This window comes from Falco naumanni, chromosome 17 (assembly GCF_017639655.2).
Source record: "Falco naumanni isolate bFalNau1 chromosome 17, bFalNau1.pat, whole genome shotgun sequence".
Classification (NCBI taxonomy): Eukaryota; Metazoa; Chordata; class Aves; order Falconiformes; family Falconidae; genus Falco; species Falco naumanni.
The window spans coordinates 7,129,571-7,151,876 of record NC_054070.1 but is presented as its reverse complement, the minus strand read 5'-3'; the positions used below and the strand labels follow the sequence as shown (position 1 = coordinate 7,151,876).

Here is a 22,306-nt window from a genome sequence, read left to right as displayed (position 1 = left end):
GGCCCAGTGCTCTCCGCTGATTGGGCGGGCGGCGCGGCGGGGCGGTGGCGGGCCGGTGAGGGGGACCGGGTGGCGGGCAGCAGCGGCCGGAGGACGCCCGGCTGCGGGAGGCGGGGAGGCGGCTCCGCAGCGCCCAGGTAATCGCCCCGCCCGGCCGCTGGGCCCCCTCCCCTCCTCTGCCAGCCCGCCGAGGGGCCGCGGGCTGCCCCCGCCGCCTCCCCCCAGTCTCCCCTCAGTGCGGCCCTGAGGCGGGGCGCGGGGCCGCGTCCCTCAGCCCCGGCCCCCCCGGGACCCCCCCACGCTTCCTCTCTCCGCCGCCCTCATTGTTCTTCCCGGGCGGGATGCGGATCCGGCGGGTGCCGTGTTTATTTATTTCTTCCTTCCATAGGCGCATCTTCCGCGGGGGCTGCAGCCTGACCCCCTCCCGCTCCTGAAAATAAGGGGGGAAAAATTTTAACAAATAAATAGGGAAGACGGGAGAAAAGTTGTGTCCCGCCGGCGGGCGGGTTCCCCTCCGCCCCGCACATGCCGCGCTGCGGCGCCCCGCGCCGGCTCCGACCCCCGCACTGGCCCCGGGGCCGCTGGAGGAACCCGGGATACCGGCAGCCCTCCAGGGCCGGAGCTGCCGGGGGAGCAGCCGCGGACGGGGCCGCCCTGGCGTGCGGGAGCCGCGGGGCTGGGGCGGGTCTGCGGCGGGAGATGCTGTGTGCAGCCCCCGCCGTGCCGCCCCTCCGGGGAAGCGCTTTCCCCCTCCTAGGCTGGCTCCCCGGGGGACCCCGCTTTCCCACTGAGCCCCTTCTGCCCCCCCTTGGGGCTGGCCGCCGTGTAGGCGTCTTCCCTGGGTTACCTGGTCGGGCTGCATTTCTAACCTCACGCTGCTGCTTAAAGGACAATTTGCAATGTCAGGGCAGCTTTTCTTGCCATCACAAATTTTTGGCAGCGCGTCTTGTGACTGCTGGCTGCAAGCTGTAATTTTCTAAATATATATATATATATTTCTTTTGTATTTGCAGGCAAACAAACCAAAGAAAACGGCTTCTTGTCCTCCGTTCCTGCTCGCGTTTGGGATTTGATTTGCATCATCTCTGAGCCCATTTAGAAGAAAAAAAAAAAAAAGGCAAACCAAACCCACACAAAACATGTTGTGCGGAAGGACTTCCACTCCCTGGCTGTGCTATTAACGTTAGCAATCAGGAAGAGCCTTTGGGGGCTGCAGGATCTCGCTAGTCTGATGCTGCTGCTAAAGGTTTTGGTGCAGGGAGACAAAACTGCTGCCTCTTCCATCCACTGATATCTTAACATCTGCATTTTGCTGCTGCTGCGCGCCGTCTCACACCCTCTCTCCATGGACTGATTTTTTTTTTTCCCTTTTTGTGGGGGGAAGGACAAGCAAGAAATCAAGGCATTGCATTGAGAGGAGAGAAATTGCATTTATATCTTGTGTTCTGGTGGATCTGTTTTGAGGTTAATCTTTTTGGAAGAGAAAACATGACGTCGCCAGCAAAATTCAAAAAGGATAAGGAGATCATAGCTGAATATGACACTCAAGTTAAAGGTAGGAATGGTTTTATTATAATCTCCTTCGCTATTGCAGTCCTGACTTGCAATTGTAGGAGTTTGCAGTAGATGTTTGGGTGGGGAAGGGGGAAATCATTTGCAGATTGCCTGGAATTTGCAGGGCTTTCTCATAATACAATGCTGGATCGGGTTTGCAATGCTTTTTCTTGTCCCTATGGGATAGGTTCCTGCTATGGTTATTGCCTTTTTAAGGTATCACGGTAAGGGTTTTTTTTATGGAATATAACAAATTTTTGAGTTCTGAGAGATCCATATTCTTCTGTCTGCTGTTCTAAAACATGGCTCTGCATTTGAAATATGAGAGCCAGTTAATTGCTTTTTAATCCTCCTCCTATCAAGGGAATCTTTTTAAAAATCTGTGTAGTGTCAGAGGAGCATATTTCCACTGGTAGTAACGGGGACCATGCTGAGGGTCCCTGTAAAGCTGTTTGTGCTAGAAAGTTCCATTATTCGGGATTTTGCTCTTCGTGAGTCTGTAATGTTACTGCCTGGTTTTTCTTAGTGTGCTCTTGAGTGTAACACCTTAAGGTTGCAGTGTGTGTGCGTGTATATGCACACATATATGCATACATATAGAAATGAATATAACTAATGCATCAGTGTTATTCCCATTATCATAAGGAAGGCAATAAGGAGTCAGAGGCATATTTGCAATGATTGTGCAAGTCTTCTGCAGAATTCAGTTGGCTGGGTTTCAGGCTATCATGTGCCCTAGGTAGAAAAAAAAAAAAAAGGTGAAATGTCTACTTGGCTTCTTAATTTCAAGATAACGTGTATTTGAAAGAATAATTATGGCATGTGTATGGCTTGCTATCGCTGTTAGGAAGTTATAAGATTTAGTGATTTATCTAATTGGTTAAAACTTGCTTGGTATGCTCCTAGCACACAGGAAAGATGGCCTTTGGGCAGGGTTGATTGAGTTGAATCAATGTGATTTAAAAAAAATGTGATTTAAATCTGGATAGGAAACCTAGATTAAAATTGCCAATTAAAATATTCTTTTACAATTAGGTACTTAATAATTTTTCCTGCTGGGGAGTTGGATGGGAGGGGGCAGCTGGCTGGTTGCAAATCATTAAAATGTGTCCTACAAGATGCGTGTCCTACACTGACCCTAGTACTCTGTACCTAGAAGTAGTTTTGACATTTATGTGAAAAATGCTTACCTGAGCAAATATAAAGCTGAGTAAGAGTTTATTCTGGTTTTTTATTATTATTTTCATGTTCTTAAAGTTAAAAATGGAGAAGAGCATGTTTCTTTCTTACTAGTGTAGTTTCTGTTCCTGTTTTCTAGCTGTCTTTGGAAATGGGAATTGAAGCCAGTAAAATTAGAGGCTTATATGATCTTTCATTATTTACCCCATCAAAATGTGTGTGATAGATACAAGCTTGTAGTCACAATATTTGTGAATTGGACTCAATAATAAGAAACAAGGCTTTAGAATTAGTAAAGTGCATCTTCTCATCTCCCAGGTTTTTTATGCATTAGAAAAGAAAAAAAATCTTTCCCTTCCTTTTCAAAAAAAGAGACCAACAAGATGTGTAGAATGGAAATGAGCCTTCCCTGTGTGCAGAGACCATTACTGCCAAAACTCAGTTCATCTCTTGTGGTATTTGTGCGGAGACCTGTCAATTAGCCTGTAAATATGGTCCCAAAAGTGAGTTGTTGTAGTGTCATACAGATTTCTTTTGCTTTTTGCCTTATAAAATGTGCCTATTTTAAATATGTGAGGTTAAGAAGACTGGAAGTATGTGAATGGATGATGAGGAGCTGGGGAAAGGGGTTTTCTTCCTGGATTAGTGGCAAGGGCAGCTATGAGTTTGTCTCGGGATGTTCATCCCTCATGCAGTTCAGCTTTCCCTGCGCAGGGGACTCCAGAAGTGGTTAATGGGAGGTGCTGATCCATCTCCTGCTCTTCCCTTGAGAGAGAGGTGAAGGTGGGCCAAAATACACATGACAGTATGGTAACAATCTCCATCACCTCACTTGTTTCGAAGTACAGAGGAGAGCTTCCCTTACCCCTCTTTCCTCAGCCTTTCACAGGCTGCTTTGACAACAGGGATCATCATCCCCCTGCTTTTCGGGTCTGCGGGGAGACTTTGAAGTTATACGCTCCTCTTAAAATTTCATGATCCGTGCTTTACATTTTATAGACACCTCTGTTCTGAGTTGGATGGTGATTTGGCTCTATAGGGAAGCTATCAGGAGTGGTAAAACCTCGTGCCTCTGTAATTCCAGAGATGCGCTGCTGTCTCTGTAACAGTGGGAAGATGAGGTGGTACTAAAGACATGCTTAAATCCAAAAGTGTAGTGCTGCCTAGTCATTAAACTTACCATGGTCCTTGCATAAAAATTTTGGTGTCCTGATCAAATTCTGACTTCAACTGCGGGAACAGTGTAGAAATGGTGTTAACTCTGATCATGGGTTGTTTGCTATCTTTTCTGTTGTGAAACGATGCCATGAAGCAGTCGCTGTGGGAGTGAGATGAATCAGGTGTTGGCATGCTACAGAAATTGTCAGGTATCGGCTGTTCCTCAGATGAAGAAACTCTGGTATTTTTACTGGCATTTCAAAACTGACTGTGTTTCCCCCCCCCCCCCCCTTACAGTCTGTACTGGCTGTGGGTTGGAAACCGTGTTTGGTGGCTTCGTTTAAAACCATTAATCCACAAACATGTACTTAAGCACTTTATTACTAATAGGAAGTTGAAGCTTTGTTTAAAAATTTATTAGTCTTAAGTTGTTAATCAGAAACTATTTAAAGAATAGTTTGGTTATGGTTAATAGGGCATTGTTATGCAAAACTTCTTATTTTCTGTTGCTGAATGAACTTGGTAATTTTTCGTCTAAAAGGTGTGTAGGGGTGACAGGGTGTTGATGAGTGAGTGAAACTTTCTGTTCTTCCATGGCTGTGAGCTATAGGTATCTGTTGTCTCCCCAGTTTCTTCTTCCCAGCAGCTGGATCTTCACCTCTTTTGGGTTGGAGTTAGCTCTTCCCGTGGTTTGTGCGTGCAGCTAATGGCAGGGGAGATCAACATTAGGATGAAAAGAGTTTCTGAAGATGGAGGCTATTTACCTCTTATACATCAAACCTACTGTGCGGTGGTCAGGGGACGTGGAGGGAGAGATGTGTTTCTTCCTAATGACTTGTGCAGCGTGGTTGAGGACAAGCTCTGCAGCCTGTAGGTACTGGTGCAGTGCATCCATCCTCGGAGGCTGCTGGAACCAGGCTGCATATGGCCTTGAGTTACTTGGTCTGACCTTACAGCTGACTGCCAGAGATGGGGCTGGATGACCTCCTGAGCTCCCTCCCAACCTGAATTGTCCAGTGATCCCATGGCTCCTAGTATTTGGAGGTTCAACTACCAAGTTTCTGCCTTCTGCGGAAGTGAATTAACCAGCAGAGGTCCAAACAGGGTGGCTTTCCTCAACAACTGCATTGACCTTGAGTCTTTTGCCTGTAGGTGATGCAAGCAAAATCTGCATTGTGTTCTGTTCCATGGCTGTGCTCTCTGCGCTTCGGTGTTTCACGCTGTTGGTGAGGAGAGGTTGCCAGTGTTAGCGGGCTCTTCTTGCAAGACTTGTTGAGTGCCTCTCTTTGAGGAAACTCTGAAATGGCTGCGTGTCATGCGGTAGGAATTCTCCTGACAAGATGACATGGGGTCAGCAGGGGAGGGAAGTGCTGCTTTGATACGTTTCTGTACCATGTGCTCACAAAGATTATGAGTTCTGTGAAGCTGGAAAGTGAGATTCTGTGGTCTCCATATGGAGCCTTTGATATCTCAAGCTCATCCCCTTGTCTGGATTGTCTCTCCCAATTCCTTTGTGCAAGTTGCGGTAAAGCAGAGATAATTAATTTATGCTGTGCAGCGTGTTCCATGTGAGATTTGGATGCTGCCTATCTGCCCGACCAAGGACTGTCAGACCATTTTTTGGTTTAATGTATTAAATTGGAGTGTACATTTGCTGAGGAAAGAAAAGCCAGTGATTTATCTTCTAATTCTTTTTTTTTCTTTCTACTCATGTCCCTTGAGAGCCTTATATTTAATTAGTTTGTATAAAGCTTCAGTAAATAGCTTCGTGGTTCAGGCTACAGAAATTTAATACTGAAATTTTTTACGCAGTGAGGTTTCATAAGCCACTTCTGTCCTTGAGTAGTCTATAGCAAAGGTTAAAACGTACCTCTTGCAGACCTTGCAGCACAGTCCAAAAAGCGCTAGGAATATGAAAAATAGATGAGGTAATTTATAGCAGGAGCGAGCACAGCACGGAGGTGCTTGCGTGGTTATTTAGCTGAGTGTATCTTGAACTAAGAGAAGACGCCTGATAAGAAGAACTTCAGGCAAATCTCCCAGCTGCCCTCAGATTCAGGCTACTGTAAGGTCTAAAACTTTATTTTAATCTCCCCTAAATTGCTGATAAATTTCAGATCAATCCCTTTTTCCTCGCTGGGTTGAAGGACTGATAGTGTATTCAATCTAATTGTGACCTTTTGTCTCAAATGCTGCGTAAAGATCTTGTTTGTACGGTACATCCTCTGAGCACCCTGAATGGTGGCCGGCAGTTTTTAATCCTGGTAAACCCGTAGGAGTGGTACAGACCTTCTCTGCGTGAAAGATTGCAAAAGTAGCTGTGACTGGGTCAGCAGCTGTAATTTGGAGGGCTGGAAAGGAAGTGTGATGCTTTCGGTGGCGATTTGAAACAGAACTGGCATTTCTCGCCACTGTTGAACGTTTATACATGCAGCACTTGTCTAGAAAGAGGTGTTTGTAGGATTATATTCCGATTTTTAGATCGATGAGTTAAAATCACTGATTTATTTTGTTGCTAAACCTGTGCACCTGGGGATTTTCAGTACTGTTGACATTGCGTATCTATGATCTCTCTTGTATTCTCTTCAGGTCACCAAGCTGGTCACTGCACGCTATGACTGCAGATCCTAGCACCACGTATGTGTGCTTTTGAGAGTTACGGCTGAGCTGTTGGCCACTTCTTTGGCAACGCCTGTTTAATACACCGTGTAAATAGACTTTTCAGCCATGCACCCTGCTGTGGTTGAGTGGAATAGTTTTGAATCTTGAGATTTTGAGTTTGTATGTATTGGATTACCATTTACATTTAAAATGTAAAACTACCTTTTAAGGGGTTTTTACAGTTAATAATTCCTCTCTGCGCGTAAGTGATTCCATTTGTTTGCAACAATGACTTGCTCCAAACTCCAGCTATGGAATTGCGGTAGAATCATCTGTTTTTCTGCAGTCCTTGATAGTGCTAATCCCTTGAGTTTTGGAGCTGGATTGGGCCAACGAGGCAGCCTGCTGCCAGAGAGGGGGAAGGGGCTGTTGGGAGACCGGTTTGATGTTACAGCAATAGTTTGTATTTCTTTTTGTCCTATGTACAGTTCTTACTAATGGATTGCTAACGAGGATGGGAAGAGGTGAAAGAATGCAGAGTATTCCTTCTTTCCTCTCCATCTCCAAAATATCTCTGCTGCAGATTCATCACATATTGCAAGGCTAGAGACCAAAGCTGACCAAAAGACTCAGTCCACTTAAGTGTTGCAGTTTCTTCCAAAAGCAGAAGGAATTGCCAGTGTAACTCCAGTAGGGTTTCTATAAAAAGTTTACTAGTGATAGCCAGTTTTCCCTAACTTCCAACTAAGGGAGCCCCACAACATTTTTCCTTAGCTCTAAATGATTTCCTTTCGTGGTAAGGGTACGCATTAGTAACTTTCCCTTTTTCTTTTAGTTAAAAGGCTTGACTTCTCTTTTTATGTTTTTAATGCTTACTAATTTTTGCCCATTTTGGGAATTTACTTGGAAGAATCTACTTGCCTGGTCAACTTCTTCAGCTGTCTTTATGAAGAGTGAAAAATCTAAACCTTTGTTGAGATGGAAAGTATGTTTAAACACATGTTCTTTTGAATAGCTTTTGCTATGCTTTGCACAGTTGATATTCATTACTTATGACTTTATTTAGTTCATTTTTGTATGACTTTTGCAGATTTCATGCTTTCTCTGAGAATTTCTACAACATCATGGGAGTGCTGCTCTCTGAATATTGTCAACGTTCTGTAGGCGATGGAAGCAAATGCAGAGTTATGGTTTGATTTGCTGAGGGATGAAAAGGTATGGGAGAAAAATGGGAGAAAGGGTCTTGACTTCACAGGAATTCCATCATTAGAGACCATTCTTCATCTCTGCTTTCTCTTTCTTCTTGTCTGTAATATTACAGAAGACAGCACGGGACCTTCTTTTTGTGAAATCTGTAGGTAGTGGTCAGGGAAACTGTTGAGGCGAGTGTTTAAAGTCAGAAAAGACACGTGGATATAGAATAACTGTGTCAAGCAAGCTCAGCTGGTATTTCTTCCAAGTAGATGCTGCAAATGGATTTGAACAGTTGAAAATATTAATTTCTTGCCATCAAACTAACTATTTACTGTTGTTAAACTCCAAAGCTTCTGACCCAGTCATTTTGCTTTGAGTTGATACGGTGAGAGTTGTTGCTTGGAAAGAAGTAAGGGGCTGGGAATTAAGGAGGGGGGGAAAAATCACTTTCTCTGCAATTCTGAATGTAAAAGGGTCATGTGTTTACAGGAGCTAGGGTTATTTGGGAGTGCTGCGTGTGCTCTGAAGCAGTGTGGGGATGATGTTAGGATGGCAGTAGGCAGCCTGCGGTGAGCCTAGAAAAGAGTTGGTGACAGGCAGCGTCATGAGGATACCCACGTCGTGAGAAACAAGCCCAGCGTTTGCTGTTCTTTAACCAAGCAAAGCAGCAGAAATAGAAGCAAGTATAAACATAAAATGAGGTGTGTCTGGGTGTAAATCTCAGCTGATACGCCTGGCACAGCCGTGTTTGATCTGGTGTGCACCCTTTTGTATGCTGCAGCATGCTGCACAGGGTAGTGCAGTAAATCTTTGGCATGAACTACAGCAAATTCTCAGAACGTTTGTAGGGTTCCCCCCTCTCCTTTAATGAGTGCTTTTTCTCCAACATTTTCCCTCAAGGTGTTGCTAAATGTGGTGCAAAAGTTTTTAGCTCTGAAGTGTTTTCAGCATGCCACAGAAACAACTTTTGCTTCACGTTTATTGCTGTGAAATTGGCTGAATTAGGCCAGGGGAGCTGTCTTGTCCTGTGGCATATGAGCAGCTCCTGGCTTTTTGTCTCTTGAGAAGGAGCCAAATAAACAGATTAACTCTAAACCAAGAGTGGATTTTAATCTACAGTCATGAAGCACTGTGGCAGGGTGATTTGGTCAGTTCTACTAATTTTGAAGTTGGTTGTTGTTTTTTTATATCATAGGACTTTCCAGGAAGAGCATTTTGGCTTCCCTTCTTTTAAGCAGGGAAGAGTTCTTAGTTTGGTTTTGTACTGCTGTCATTGGACAATGGTTTTCATGCAGAGAGTAAGCCATGGAGCTATGCAATTTATAGATGGGAAGTGCTTGCAAATTGAATCTACTTAAAATAACAACAGTTGTTGCCTGGGAATTAGTCCCTGACTCTTTCTTTGGACAGCAGTCCAGTCCCACTGCAGAAGCATGCTCTGACAGTCCTGCAAGGAAGGGGTTTGTTCCCAACAGACCTGTATCTGCCAGAATTGTTAGACCTCTCGCTCTGAACAAGTGGATCGATTGTTTTCTAACCGAAGATCCTAAGTCTTGGTCCATCAAAACAGTTCCATGTCATTGGCAAGTTCTCGTAAGGCAAAGTGTAGAGGATAGTGAATGTGGTTTTCTTGCTGTAGCTTTTATTTGCTGTCTGAAAATGGAGAGGGTGATTAGCAGCACAAACTAGTGCTTATTCTAGAAATGGGAGTGTTTAGAAAGATATTTTTCTGTTATCTTTTGGTTTTTAGCCTCTGCGTGGCATGCCGGTGGCATGAGGGAAGGCTGAAAACCACATTAGTTTGGCTGCTGGTCACATCATCATTGATCCCTACAGTAGGGGAGAGTGCAGGGCTTTAAGCTATTGCTATAACCTGTGAAGGTCGTCCCCCCCACCCCCCCCCCCATCAGCAGTTGCTGCTTGAGATTTGGTGATGGACGGGGTGCCATTCTGTTTCCCATTTTTAACCCTCCCAATTTCCCATCTCTGCTATATTCCACCACTTCTAGAAATCGTGAGGTTGGTGCTGCAGGTAGTGTGGCAAATGCCGATGTTTTAATCGCCAGCCCGTTCAGTTCAGAGTGTGTCTGGATATTGCAGTAATAAAATATGCTGCTGGCTGGTGCTGCTGGAGGCTTAGTGGTGAGAAATCAAGGGGAAAGCCAGTTTGTGGTAGTAAGTCTTTCACAGCAATTGCTCTTTGGTTTAGTGATCTCGATGAAATGAGGTAGGGATTGTCATTTCTGTGTGTCAGCCTTGTATTTAGGCATTAATTGATCCCCTCGTTCCCCTCCTCAGCAGAGAGGGAGTGATCCGTGCAAGGTAGGAGGAAACCAAACTGATGGACAATTTCAAGGAACTTTCTGGACCGTATGTGTTATGTATGATTATGCCTTTATTTGGGGAATATTTAAGATGCCCGTTGGATGAGGTTTAAATATAGTGGGATAAATTACTGTTGTGTATTTGAGGATGCTCCTACTTGTTAGCACTTATTTTGCAAAGTTAGTTGTTACAGGAAATTCCACGAAATCCTTTTCTTTATGCAGGTTAACACTGGAGCAGTGTTATGGCTATTCTACTGCTAGAAGTATCTGGTATCCAAAACACATTTTATATGATGTTCTTGCATTTGCGGGGGGGGGAAGAAAAAGTGTTATTCACGTGTTTCATTAGCACTCTTTGTTATTGAAATATGAAGAAGTTTTACATAGGGACAGGATTATGGGTCCAAGAAACTTACACTCAGCTGCCAGATGTAGTTGCTCAGCTTGGGCAGACTGCAGCAACCACAGCCAGATGGAAGCTGTTGCATGCTCACTGGCATACGACAATTCTTCCTCCATCCCAATGCATCTGGGGAAGGCTGTCTGAAGTGTTTTACTTGGAAATCACAACTATGACAAGTTAACTTCTCCTAAGGCTATTGATGACTCTGTGAATAACCATCCAGGCAGTTCTGATCAGTGAGTAGAAATGAAGCTTTCCAGAAAACTGATGCTCTTCCACCTTTTTGGAAACCCATAGTGGTATCATATGCCTGTAAAGCAGAATTTGGACACACAGCACAAAGGCAAGGCAGAGTGAGGTTTACTAAGATGCTGACGAGCCTGCTTTGGGTTTTGCAAATCCACTGGTAAAGTTCTTTGATTTATTTATTTTATTTTTTGTCATCAGTAGGTGTAAATTCAGTTCAGTGGATCATAAAGCAGCTTTGTTACAGATGTGTTTTGAAGAGTCCTGTCTGATGAATGTGGAGTGCTTTTGAAAGCTCAGGACAGAAAATGTGTAAGAAAGCTGCAGCCATTATTACCATGAAAAAAACAGTCTCCATTTTTGTTAATATGTGCAGTGGATATATTAATGAATGATAATGACAAACCATAGCGTACTAAGTGTTTTATGGACTGTGGAGGTACAGAGCTCTGAGCAGGTCCATGAAGGTTTTTCCCCTGCGTTCGATAACCAGTTACTCAGAAATTTAATAAATGAATATCTCTGTGAAGTGGTTTTGGAAAGAAGCCTAGTTTTGCTTTGGTCTCTTTAATGAAAGTAACTCTTGCTAACTTTTCTGTGTTCTCTCCATCTGATGAAGAAGGAAGCCTGCTTCATCCCATTTACCCTTAAAAAAAAAAATAAAAAAAAAAATCTGTAAACCACCAGTATTTCTGTTGCATGGTGGGCTGCTTGTACCCGTCTGTGTCCCAGTGCAATGGGGTGGACTCCAGTACTGCAAAAGATGCTGAAATATGAACAAAAGACTTTGCCAGTAAAAGACTTAAAAGTGTGCAGCTGGGAAAGGGAGGGGGAAAGGGTTTCTGTGCTGTGTGGAGGGAGGAACAAATGCAACACTACAAAGGTCACAGGATACAGTAATGATGTTTGGATGGAAACTTAACTTGCTATGAATGAAATTGCGCTCTTGTGTTTTCCCCCTGGAGCTGAATGTCTACAAACTCTGGATACTTCTTGTTCTGTTTCTTTTTTTTTCCTTTTCTTTTTTTGGCTCTTGTGAGCCTTCATGAATTGTGCTATAAAAATGAAAAAAAAAACCAGGAAAATGGAGGACAGACAGCACCCACACACATGCTAGGAGAGGCTTAAATATGCTAATCTCTGTTGGGTTAATCAGAGCTGTGACATTATTAGTTTCTGGTTACTCTAGTACAACTGTGTGCAAGTCCAAGTTTTGTCTGCATTAAACAAATGTGTAAGGTTTCTCAGCGGGGAATTTAATGCGTTACCAAAGATGTCAGCGCTGCTGAACAGAGTTGTTGGTTAAACTCAGAACTTGGGCTAGGCACCCCTTGGAGCTGACTGTTGGACCCCTTGAGTGTTGATTTTATGTCCTGTGTGGTGTGAAGTCTTGCTACCGATTGCTAAGTTGCCTTTTCTCCCTCCGTGTGCTCTTACCCCATCCAGATTGCCTGTATTTTCTCTGAGGTTGGTTTGATCTTTTATCAATCCATATGCTGTTGTTACTGTCCATTATATGATTAATTTCTGCCTGTAATGATAAATTACCCAAAAGTGTAAGAGAAATCCTTTCATTTAGCCCAGTTGTCTCATGCCAAACATCCATATGCATTGTCCTCATACTCAAGAAATTAATCTTTGCTTAGGCTTTAAATCAAATTATTTTCCCCATCCCCATCATAATGAACTTGACAGGAGATAGCTGTGAAGGGCTCCTTGCTTCCATTAACTTCAGCCTTTCATTCTTTCTCCCCAAAAATCTTGGCTAAAAATTCCCCCTCCAAACATGCCCCCTCCAAACATGCCCCCGGGGATTCGGGTAGTAGCTTAGTTTCAGGTGATGGATTTGCTTCAGATTTAAAACAAGGGAACAAATTCTGGCACTGGCCTCTCTGGAAAATCCCAATAAGTAAAGCCTTCTTTTATGTCTTGAAAGCAGTGACAGCTGTTGCCAGCAAATGAGAAAGTGGTTTGGTTTTGTTTTGGGGTTTTGTTTTATTCGGAATCTTCCAAGTTAGTTTCTGGTTAACATATTCTAAGAGTTGGTCATTCTTGCTGCGATTTATAAATTTGCTTGACTGTTAGCGATTAATTTCTAGTTTGAGCTTAAGGCGCACCCATGGGAGCAGTATTACAGTACTACAGCCTTGGAGAGACGATGCCATCAGTGTTTTGAGAAGGAGCTTGCCATTTGCAGACCAACATGTATGGAGTGGATGAGTATGTATGTTGTTTTTCTGCTGCTGGAGGTTTCTCCAGAAAGCAGCATCTGTAACTTGTGAAGTCCCATAATAAATACTTGCTGTAAGCTGAAAGAGCAGCTATAATTTTCTGGGTACTCTGTTGCCTTTTCCAGCTCACTCGCATCGTTTCAGTGGTTTTATGATTAGGCTTGGTGCAAATAGTTCTCATTCATGCCCCACCCTCTACGAAACCCCGAGCAGCATGGCCAGCTGCTATGGTTGGCAGGAAAGTGCTGCTAATTTGCTGTTACCTTTAGTTTAAGGATTCTGGATCTTGTGAAAGGTTTGCTGCTGCCCTTGCTGTAAGAAGTTATTTATATGTTGACTACTTAAACACATTTAAAAATCTAAAAGATCAGTGTCTTTCCTTTTGAGAAGGAGGTTGCTTTGAGATCTGAGATGCAAAGGTGCATGCAGAGGATGAGAGCTGCATGTATCTATAGGAAAGAGTACGTTGATTTTTTTGTTTGTTTTTGTTTGAAGTGATCAGTATTCAGCCAGTCTTGCTTGGGCTGTCTGACCTGGAAAGGTTACGCTGTGTTTTCAGCACTACTTTGAATCTTTCACAGTGATGGGAAGAATAAATTCAACTGTCTGCACTGAAGGCTCTCAGATGTTCAAGGAAAACAGGTTCCTTTTCCTTCCCTGCCTTTTTTTTTTTTTTCTTCTACTCCTGTGCCTCTCCTAAAGCTTTAGTTAACAAAACAAAGGTCCCCCCGAAGCCTCACTACATGCTTTTAGCTTATGGCAATAATATTAAAATCTGTTGACCATTAACTTTTTGGAGCACAGGTGTTCTAATATCTTTTACATAGAGTAGTTTTTATCAGATATGTGGAAAGCTTTTATTTTTTTTTATCTGTCAGTGTATGAAGTACTTATTTACTTGGGAGAAGTGAGTTTGTTTTTTAAGTAGCCCAAACAAAATGCCTGTTCTTTTCAATATGCTAAAGAGCTATTCAGCTGTATCATAAGTCTCTTGCAGTTCATATTTTATGGCTACATCACTTTTTAAAGTCCTCTTTCACTTCACAATTTAACTCGGGTTTCAGTCTTGAGGTGACCTCTTGCCTATCAGTGAAAGTGAGGATGTTCATACATAATATTTGTAATTGAGAACTCTTGCATCTTTGGTATTTAAAAAAAAAAAAAAAGCCCAAAAGCTGGGGTTGTCTTTTGGAGAATTCTCTGATTCTGAAACTTCCTGTGGCATATTTTAAGCATTATAGATGTTATTCCTCAGCTACTTTGCAGCTAAATAAAGCGAAGTATTGCTGGGTATAACTGTATTTATAATATGCATGTAATAAGAATTTACTTTCTTTTCTCTTTAAATTTACTTTCTTTTCAAATAGCTTTATGGGGTTTATGATCATGGAAAGAACATCCAGGCTAAATCAGCTTTTTCACCAGTCTGACAGTGCCAAAGGTTTGTGGGTGCTGTTTTCCCCTTGGGTGAGGAGAGGCACCCTCCTGCATTTGGTGCCGTCGATGCAGATCTGCTTTGAGGAGTCTGTGTTCTTTGGGTCGCTGAATTAGGTCTTTGAGCAGATCTTGCACAGTGGAATGGCATTGTGTTTGAAGTAGATGGAAAGTAGGTAAAAAGATTAAATGGTAGTGAATTACTCGAAATGACCTAAATCAAGGTCTCCAGTGAGATTTATGGGATTCAGTTACAGATCTTGAAACATGTTGAGAGAACACTGAACGCTTTTTTTTTTTTTTTAAATGTGTGTCTGGCAGTGCAGCCTGCACGGCTGGAAAGGATGTGCCTTTGCTTTTTAAGAAAAGTTACTTGGACAGAGGAGATAATTGCATAGTGGTTTTACTTTTTTATTTTTTTGTTCGTTTGGTACTTTGGAGGTGACAGAATGACAAATCCCGGCATTGTTTTGAATGAGATGGCTGTGGAGTCAAGAGATGCTCGCTGTTCTGAGCGCAAACAGGGAGCAGGGAATGCAGCTCACCGCTCACGTAAAACTCAGTGGAGTTTACTGTGAAGAACAGTCAAAAACAATTCCGTGAATGAATCAGTTTGTACAGTCCTGCATTGGATCGTCAGGTAGCTGAAATGTGTTTATACAATATCACTTATTTTGACTCCTTTCTCCCTTCTTTTTTCTTCCTCCCTGACTTGTGCCATTGGGAAATGGTTTGGGTAGTAAGTAGGAAATAAACACTCCCCTGAAATTTCCTAACACAAATAAACAGGTTTGCTATTTTTAAGTGCCAGTTTTTATGATTCTTCCAAAGTTCTTCTTGCTCCGCTGGGACTGAGTCTTGAATGAATGTTTTCTTTAAGATTTATTTTTGGAAATTAAAGGCTTATGTGAACTAAAGGGCTGGCAAAGATACTGGATTGCCAGCCCTAAACATCAAATTTATATTTTAAATTTTAAATCTTTTTAAGCTGCCAGGAAGAGAGACCAGTTGAGAACACTGAGAGAGATGCTCATTTCACCGCCTCTTGTGCTGGGGTTTCATCGACACTTGCCTACGTCTGTGAGAAATACTTAGTGTTGAAGCAAGCCTTCGCTGTTCCCACTGAAGTTGAACTTCAGAGCTTTGTGAAGATCTTCAGTTTAAATAACAGAAAGCTTGTGAATGTGAAATGTTTCTCTTGGTGGTAGAGCGAGCAGGAAATGCTTGTCACGGCAGACTGTTTGGGGACTGGTTCCATGTCCTTTTCTTGTGTATGAAGTGCTCGGGTTCCTTGGGGTGGACTCGCTCGGTCCTGGGGGATGTCTTTTTTGTGTTTGTGGGGAAGAGGGGTTGTGCCAGAGCAAACAGAAGAGCCCTTGTGCTGCCGGGACCTTCTCCTTGGTTTTAATGTGTGGTGCTGGGAATTGCCTCTTGCTTTCTGACCCCTTTATTTTGTCCAGCAGGAGAAGGGTCAGGGAGGCTGCTGTGGGGCCCGCTTTTGTCAAAAGCTGCATTTGTGGGATGCTTTCTCAATGCTCCCAAAAGCTGTTAAGCCAGATGAAGGTGTTAATATTGTCAGCTGGGACTAGAATAGACAAGGAGAAAGATACAAAGCATCGGATGTGTTTGAGGAAAGGAAGAGTGTGTGGGGAGTGAATAAAAATCTGCTTTAGCTTGTTGGTAACTGTTCCTTGCCTGGTTCCTTAATGATTTTGTTTTCGATGTGCCTTAGCTTGGTTTGAGGTTAGACTGTTCATACTAAGATGTTTTATAAAATGGATGTTCTCTGCATAGTGGTGACAGTGGCTATGTCTGTTATTACTGATGGCAAATTGGTTAATAACGTGGTTAGTCTAAATAAATGAATAGTGCAGACTGTTTCTTTCATTGCCCAAGTTAATATTTTTATACACCTACGATTAGCTTTTTGGTGTGGGGGTTTTTTGGGAGGTTATTTTTAATTCTTTTGCTCAGCTAGGTGCAGCTTTTTTGCACATGAGTTCTGTAACCATCCGTTCAGGCCTTTGGAGAGTTTTAACAGCAAGCAGTGGTTTCTTCCTAGGAGGGCTTAAAAATGAGATTTAATATTACAGGTTCATAGCTTGAACTCTTTTTTGATTTTCCTTTCTTTTTAATCAAGCCAAGCAACTTGTTAATGGCTTAATTGCTGTCATTTTTATTTGGATAGAGGTTAGTTTAACATCTCCTGTTGGCAGGGTTGTTCTAGATAAAGTGAGGAGTCCAGTTAACACAGTAAGCAGAAGAGAGCTGGGTATCAGTGAGTTCACATTTGGGGGCTGGCTTTTTTTATTGTTTGCTAAAGGGTTCCTTAACTATGTTTTCTTTAATGTACTGTTCATATGTAGCAAGCTGTGAATTGGGAATAAGTAAAATTTACTTTAATGAGTGAGAAGTCAGTGTGGATGACTCAACCTTCATCTTTTTTAGGTCCTGATTCAAATTCATTCCCTGTGTGTAGCAATTGAAATGTCACCAAATGTTCACACTGTCGGAAGAGCTGGGAGTGACTCCTGTCTTGCTGATGGGTTGCACCATGCTGCCAAAGGTGGTGGGCTCCCACTCCTCCTGGCAGTTCTGGCAGAGAAGCAGGAGCCTGGATGGAGAGTGGGAGGATGAATCACTTCTCTGCTCTTCTGGACCCAGACTGGAGCTGGGAGGAGCTTTTGGCTCTGCACGGCTGCAGATAGAAGAAGAAATTGTGTCTTGGGCTTTTGCAGATGTCTTAGAGCACTGAGGTTGTGATGGGGCTCCTGGGGCTTAAGTAACATCTTCTTTTTTTTCTAAAGGCTGATATTTCCGTGTCAATTACGAATCAAAAACAAATGTTTATAGAAGTAACCAAAGTACGTTGCTTTATTTTGTGAATGGGATATCACTTCATAAATAATTATGAATTCGTGCTGAGATGTGTGCAGTATCGCTAGGCAATGGCATTCACTCCCAGTATGTGCCTACTGGTTTTGATATATTTTGATTTCCTTATAACTGAGGGAGTTCAGCTAGTGTTGTCTTGTTCTTGGAAAGCAGAGGCGCAGCTTCTGATTTCAGCGCCTGTGACTGACTTGCCCTATGATTTTGCCTGATTTACTCAGTACCTGTCATCTTTATTAGTATAGGAATGATGCTGGATCAGAGAGCATAGTGAGATTTTAGTACTTTTATAAACCTTTTCAGGTAACTCGATAAAAAAAAAAAAAAATAAATTACTGAATTGCTGGCTTATTGCAGGTATACCAGGAGGTAGTGGTTGTAACTGGGATATATTTACTGTATGAGGACAATTCACTGGGCACTATCTCTTCTGTACTTCTCTGTGCCTCCATCTATCGTGGACACTCTTTAAAACCTTAAGGAGGTTGAAAATGGCAGTGGCCTGGATCAAGTAGCAGCCGGGTCCCGTTGGGAAGGTGCTGGCTTAGAGAAGTGTGGTGTTCTGTGCAGTTTTTCCTACCCACGCTGCTGTACTTTTCTTAGCAACTTATTTCCTTTACGATTGTTTTTAAATAAGAGATCCACTCTGCACAGCTTAGTTAGTGGGCAGGGTTTTTAAAATCCAGCAATCTCAAAAGACTGCATTAGCTCTACTTCCCATCCAGAGCTGACGTTCAAAGAGAAACTTGCTCGTTTTATACTTTAAATAGCTCTCTGATGGAGAGGCAAAGAGTGAGAGCATACAATGCGGCCAGCCTGGGTCGTGGGGGCTCTGCAGGGCTATTATTAGATGACAATAGCCGGAATGAAAAGCCGTGGACGTTGCCTCACGTTTGGGCCATTGTCTGCAAGCGATGTTTTTAATTGGGAGAGCCAGAGGTCTTTCAGGATGTCCTTCTCTTAACACTCCTCATTGGAGACCTCTTGCTATTTTTCTTTGCTGGGGACAGTGGAGGTTATGAAGAAAAACGGCTGCTAAGTGACTGCTTTTAAAGCAGACTTACAAATTCTGCTTGCATGGGATAAGGTTTAAGGCTGTGTAACAGGCTCTACGTTTTTCCCCATTAAGTGCTTGCAAAAGTGACAGTTTTTACAAAGAAGAGTAACTGTACGTTCAAAATATGGCTGTCTTGATAAATTTTGTAAATGTTTCCCTTTTCAAAAGGAGGTTTATGCCTGCAAAAGAAAGGCGATGATCTGTGTAGATATTACTCAAAAGCCAAAAACTCCCAGGGCTCCGGGGGAAGCTGATGCAGCTGAGTGGAGTTCATCTTGACCTTGGCTGATGTCAGAAATGAACAGGATTTCTTGGCATTTTGCTGACTCAATCCATTGCTCTGTTTAGGAGTAACAAAACCTTAATTTTTGAGAAACAGGTTTTTTGACTGAGCAGGTGTAACTTCTTTGCAAGAAAGTAAGCTGTAATCTGGCACAGGTTACTCAAGTTACACATCCACAGATGTGTCTGAGTAAGAGAGAGCCTCTGTTTCAAGGGCATTCAACTTCTGACAACTGCATGGGTCAGGGCAAGAGACAGCACTTAAATATTTATATTGCAAAATAAAATCCAATTTGAAGCTGTAGGTAAAACTACATCATATTTTTAACAATATGGTCCATGAAGTGACTTTTCCAAGTCTGGTTTCCTGATGCCTTTATCCCTTTACCTTCCCAACCTTTAGAAGAAAAAAGCAGCAGCTACACAAATCGAGCAGCACACTCTGGCATTAGGAGGAGGACAGATTTGCCTTTTATGTAGTCAGATATAGCATTATACCAGAAAAATGTCTTAAAGTTGAACTTTTCCTAGTGCAAACCCTCTGGACATTTTGAATATGCTGAAATGACATATCTGGCACCTAAGAAACAATCCCAGCTGTCCCACAGCATTGAATGTAATTTTATTATTTGAATATGAATTTTAATAGCTCTTTATCTGGCTTGTTTACAGAGTGAAATTTTGGTCGGGTTTTCCATCAGCATTGTATCATGCTTTCTTCTGTTTTGGTCCGCAGTCTTGTATAGTTAATGGTAATTGATCTTTGCCTTTCAAAAATACTAAGTTCAGCCTCAAAGAATAATTGGCATGTGTCCACTTTTGGAGATCTGAACATGTCAGACAAGGAACAGTCTTGTCATAAGTCGTTGACGCAGTTTTCGGAAAGAGGGAACCGAAACCTCTTGAGGAAAGGATTTTCTGTTCATTCTATTTTGAGTATATTGAGAAATCAAGGAAAGTACAAACTAGTATTAAAATGTAGATAGTTGTGGTATATGCTGCAGCAAGAATCGGCATTTAGGGTGAAGCGTATGGTGATTGGGAGAGTGTATCCATCAGGCAGTCTGCACCAACAGCCCTTAAATTGTGCTGAAATCCCAGAAGAAATATTGAGCAGAGGAGTGATGGGGCTAAACCATGGCATTGTTCAGCGCAATCTGCAGCGATGGGGATTTGCACCGAAACTCTCCTCTTGGAGGATGGCCATCTAAAATCTTCACTATAAAGTATAGGGGGAGAAATTGTTTCTTTTAAAACTTCGTTTTTAAGTGTGGGGCTTTCGGTAAGCAAGCTGCTGCACGCTTCTGCTTCCAGGGGCTGCTGTCAGCCTCAGCCGTAGGAGAAGCAGCCGCTGTCACCAGCACATTGACTTCTTCCTCTGCAGGCTCTTGAATTTGAGGAAGATAATTTGCATTGCTGAGTATGTTGCTGATGCAAGCTCCAAATGCGGAGCTGTTTGTTTCAGTCCAGTCCTTCCGTACATCATCTACGAGGATGTGCAGGAGTGCTGCTGAGTGTCACGGTGGCTAAAAATCAAGTTTTTCAAGTTGGACTGAGGTGGGAAGCTGGAATGTATCAGGCTGTCTTCAGGTTGATTGGCTTGACTGCCTCCCCATGCAATGGGTCCTTAGGTACACTGCAGGAGGAGGTTAAAAGCTGGACATCCTGATCTTGAGGAGGTTTTGCACTTCTGGCTTGCAGTGTAGGTTACTTGTAAGTAGGAATGCTGCAACGATTAATGAGATAAGCTTAAGGCATCAGTGTGATGGTATTCCCAGTCCAACATAGAGTAAACTTCCAGCCATGCTGTGGGACAGCCAAATGTAATGTCAGCAGCTGTCCTGAACACAGTGCTGTTAAATGCAGGGGATTTTCTTTCAGTTCTTTTTAGTCTGCCCTGTCTGCAGACACAGGAAGAGGAACAAGGGAGAATGCAAGGTTAGGGATGGGAGTCTTAGTTGTTGTACTCCCTAAATACGGGACGGGGCAGGGCGTAGGTGTTTGCCCTGCAGGGAAATGGGTTGTTGCCATGTTGGTACACGCGACACTTTACACTTGTGTTCTTGCTTCCTTTGCAATGATACAGCAGTATCACTAATTTCCCTTCACTGCATTTCTTAGTGTCTTTTTTCCTCTTGCTGGATGTTTAATAGCAAAAATACACTTTGATTTATCCTTTTTTTCTCTCTGTTTTCTTCTACATGATGTCCTTTTGCCTTTCCCGAAGCTCAACCTCAGCTTCCCCCTAGTATTAACTTAACAGCACACTGCTGGAATTTATCAAACAAAAAACCCTGGGGTTTTTAAAACAATGTAATACATAAGACCAAGACAGAGTGTCTGCTTTGCTTCTCTTAAGCTTTATTTTTTGGAGTTGTAGTAGTGTATGTAATTCAGAACTGTAAAGTTTGCTGGCTGACTACTCACTCTTTCTGAAGAGCATCCGTACTGGCTCACTTGCCCTGTAATCAGTTTTCTTCAGGCAAATAAGCTGATTGCATCCAGTTTTTTTTAAACATAATTTTATTCCTTTTTAATTACAGCATCCTCTGCAGATGTTGGAGTGTCATAAAAATGAAATGTGGAAACAAATGGGAAGTTGTCATGGCTTGCTCCAAATTTGAGGCTGTAATTAAGCTGTCAGGGGGAGTAGTGGAAAGTTAGGCTGACTTTATCTCTGTGTCCTTTGGCAAATGACGTATGGACTCATTAATGGGAAAGGCAAATGTGAAACTCAACTGTATTCAGTGGTTTGTCTGTATAAGTGCATCTGCTTTGGCAGATAAAGGATGAAACCTACCCTGGATAATCAAACCTAAGAACTAAGTTTTTATTTAGTAGCTGGAACGATTGCTGTCAGGGGAAATAGAGGTAGAAATGAGCAAGAATACCGGGGGTCTGCATCTTTCTTCGTTCTGGCTGGTAAGAAGAAACAGTGGCACGATACTGGTGTTGGGAGATAGCTGGTGTAACTTAGAAAAGCAGCTGGTGACGATGGGTTGGTGGGTCCAGAATTGCTTCTGCATGGCAATGGCTTAAGGGAAATGGGGAACCGATTCTTATAGCAAATGGTGACCTGATCCTTTAATGTCTTTTAAGACACTGTAGGACTGCTGGCTCCCTTTAACCCCCAGTGCATTACCTGCTCTTGGGTTTTATATCTGAAAATGTTGAAATGCAAAAAGATAAGTCGTAAGTGGATCCCCAAAGGATACACATTTCCTACCCTCTGTCTGCTTTCAAAGATTTTCTGGCAGTCTCCAACATGTTCAACAGATCATTTTGTGTAATCCTGTCTGGCAATTTATTTCAAGATGTTGGGGTTTTTTTAAAGATCTTGTCTGAATGTTTTGTCCAGATGGTTTCAGTGCGAGTCAGACTGTAAGGTACAGTGTCTTGCTTTGATAAGGTTACTCGTTCTGTTCAGATAGTTGATGGCTTTATAGCAGTAAAAGAACAGGTCTCTCATGTTAATGGGAAATTACCATTCATTCTCTTGAAAACGAAAATAGGACCAGGGCATCTGAAGCTTTCACTGCTCATTTCCCACTGTAAGTTATTCTGATGTTCCTGTGAAAGTGTTGGATTTTAAATGGTGATAAGAAATCCATCTGTCCTGGCTCTTTGCAGGAGTCTCTCTTGATGATAACAGTTCACCACTATGAGATTTACAAATGTCAGTCGCAGCTTCATGGCATTAATGATTTATACATATAATAAGCAATAAAAGGAAATGAAATGTCTTGTA

At 42.7% G+C, this 22,306-nt stretch overlaps 1 protein-coding gene across 4 annotated transcripts in view; it reads left to right on the top strand.

The window, feature by feature from the left end:
* Positions 1-55: 55 nt before the first annotated feature.
* SRGAP2 (SLIT-ROBO Rho GTPase activating protein 2) overlaps positions 56-22,306 on the top strand; it is a 112,208-nt gene continuing 89,957 nt past the window's right edge. For 3 of the 4 annotated variants that reach the window (XM_040616396.1, XM_040616394.1, XM_040616397.1), the window contains exons 1-2: positions 56-137; positions 1,014-1,555. In XM_040616396.1, the coding sequence (XP_040472330.1) occupies positions 1,489-1,555 (67 nt within the window). In that variant the 5' untranslated portion in view covers positions 56-137; positions 1,014-1,488. Of the gene's footprint in view, positions 138-283; positions 357-1,013; positions 1,556-22,306 lie in introns of those variants that run through there. The other variant, XM_040616395.1, reaches the window with a different exon arrangement.